The 1,835-nt window shown below is 42.5% G+C and overlaps 1 protein-coding gene across 1 annotated transcript; it reads left to right on the forward strand.

Moving 5' to 3' along the window:
- The first annotated feature begins 594 nt into the window (after nt 1-594).
- Nucleotides 595-1,597, forward strand: LOC149232416 (transcription factor CPC-like). Its single transcript, XM_089376485.1, has 3 exons — nt 595-856; nt 953-1,037; nt 1,147-1,597. The coding sequence occupies exons 1-3, from the start codon at nt 802-804 to the stop codon at nt 1,229-1,231; spliced, it is 225 nt and encodes a 74-aa protein (XP_089232611.1). The 5' UTR covers nt 595-801; the 3' UTR covers nt 1,232-1,597.
- The last annotated feature ends 238 nt before the right edge of the window (nt 1,598-1,835 follow it).

Genomic DNA, 1,835 nt, shown 5'->3' on the forward strand with positions numbered 1-1,835 from the left:
ACCTTTTGGAGATGGATGTGACACTGCTATGGATGATGGTTCATGGCAAAGATGATGGGGTCTCAAATTTTCTGGCAGCTCCTATTTCGCTGCCGTACGTTTTCATATTCCGGAGGTCTGACAACAAACAGAAGCCGCCGCCACCACTGTCCTCGGGGAGTGATTCTTAAGGCAAGAGCTAACCAGCCATACATTGGGTATTAAATGCCTCTATGTAGGCTGGCCAGCTATGTATGTCATGGGGGCGCATCATGTAACTCCGGGGATGCGGGACCCACCAACCGCGAGCCCGGGCCCAAAACGCAGCTGACTCCAAAACCAAAACGCGCGCCAAAACGCATTCGTTTCCCGTTCGAAACTCTGCAACCCGCCTTCACGAAGCTCTGCAACCCGCCAACCCGCCTTCACGAAGCTCTGTTCAACCGAGGAATCTGCTTCCCCTCGCAGGCTGGTTCATTCACATAAATTTTAAAGGTATACAGTATACGGATACGGATTTACAGTTTCTTGCCCAACATGATGGAGAAATTCCTTTTCTGATATCATCTGGTCTCATAATTGACATTTTTTTTTTACGAAGAACGAGCGTTTTACAGCTTTTAAGATATCCCTTTCTCTTGCCATTTATCTTCCTATCCACACCCCCCACATCCCCAAGGCCTTCGATTCATTAAATTCTTGCCATTGAGTGCCCTCTCTGCTTAGTCTGCCTGCTACTATCGTCAGAGTACTGTACTTCCTTCTGGAATCGGTGGCTTCTTCTTCATATCCCACCACCATTTTTTGAATTCTCAAGGTACCATGACTGACCTGGATCGTCCCTCATCAGATGACAATACATCAGTGGATTCTCAAGGTACAATTTTATCCCTTTGCATTGAATTTCTACTGTCTATTGATGTCTGGTCTCTGTAAGTCCGTAAATGGTTGTGATAAAATGAAGCTGGTGCAGATGATGTGAACGAAAGCTACAAGATGGATTTCTCAGAGGATGAAGCCGATCTCATAAGCAGGCTCTACAATCTACTTGGCCAGAGGTAGTTTATCTGAGAAATTATGGATTTTAATGGTAACTTATAACAGAGGAGCAATGCCTGTGAATTTGAGGTTACAAAAATTAATGGTGGTATTTTGGTTTTTGTACAGGTGGGCTTTGATTGCAGGGCGAATTCCTGGCAGAACTGCAGATGAAACCGAGAAATATTGTAGTAAACGATATGCCAGTGACTAGCAATAGGATCACACTCTGTGGTTATATGAATCTTTAATTAACTAATTATGAAGAGGGTAGAAGAAGCGTTGCTGTATTTGATTCAGTTTGTGATGGTTTGTATATTGGTTGAGTGATGGGCATATCTGGGGTGTATGCATGTGTATGAGTGATGGAGGCATAGGGAACCCAACTGGGGCTTCGATACCAGGAGATCAAGTTTACACCCAGTTTTAGATTGATGGTCATTTTTCTTTTCTGCTCAGCAGGCAGGAAGCCTGAAACTGTATAACAAATTTTCAAGTACTTTTATTGTTGTCGCTGTAGATCTGATTGCGAATATTAATGCAATTTTGAGATTGGTCATGGACCAATGACAATACTGTCTGTTCCCCTTGGTATTCAATGTGAAAGTTCTGAATCAATTTTGTCTTGAAAAGGCTTTTAGCGTGAATTAGTGCCTACTCTGCATATCTCCTGTGAATTCTTTTTTCCAAGGCAAAGAGGATAATCTGATTCTCATACTACTGAAATCGATGAAAATTGCAATTAACTACAGAAAAAGGAAATTATTACATCAAAAAAAACCTCTGTGCTCTGTTTTACTGATCAAGGAACATAAGTG

This window comes from Pinus tabuliformis, chromosome J (genome assembly GCF_031772625.1).
Source record: "Pinus tabuliformis cultivar Carrire ecotype Pingquan chromosome J, CPIR1, whole genome shotgun sequence".
Lineage (NCBI taxonomy): Eukaryota > Viridiplantae > Streptophyta > Pinopsida > Pinales > Pinaceae > Pinus > Pinus tabuliformis.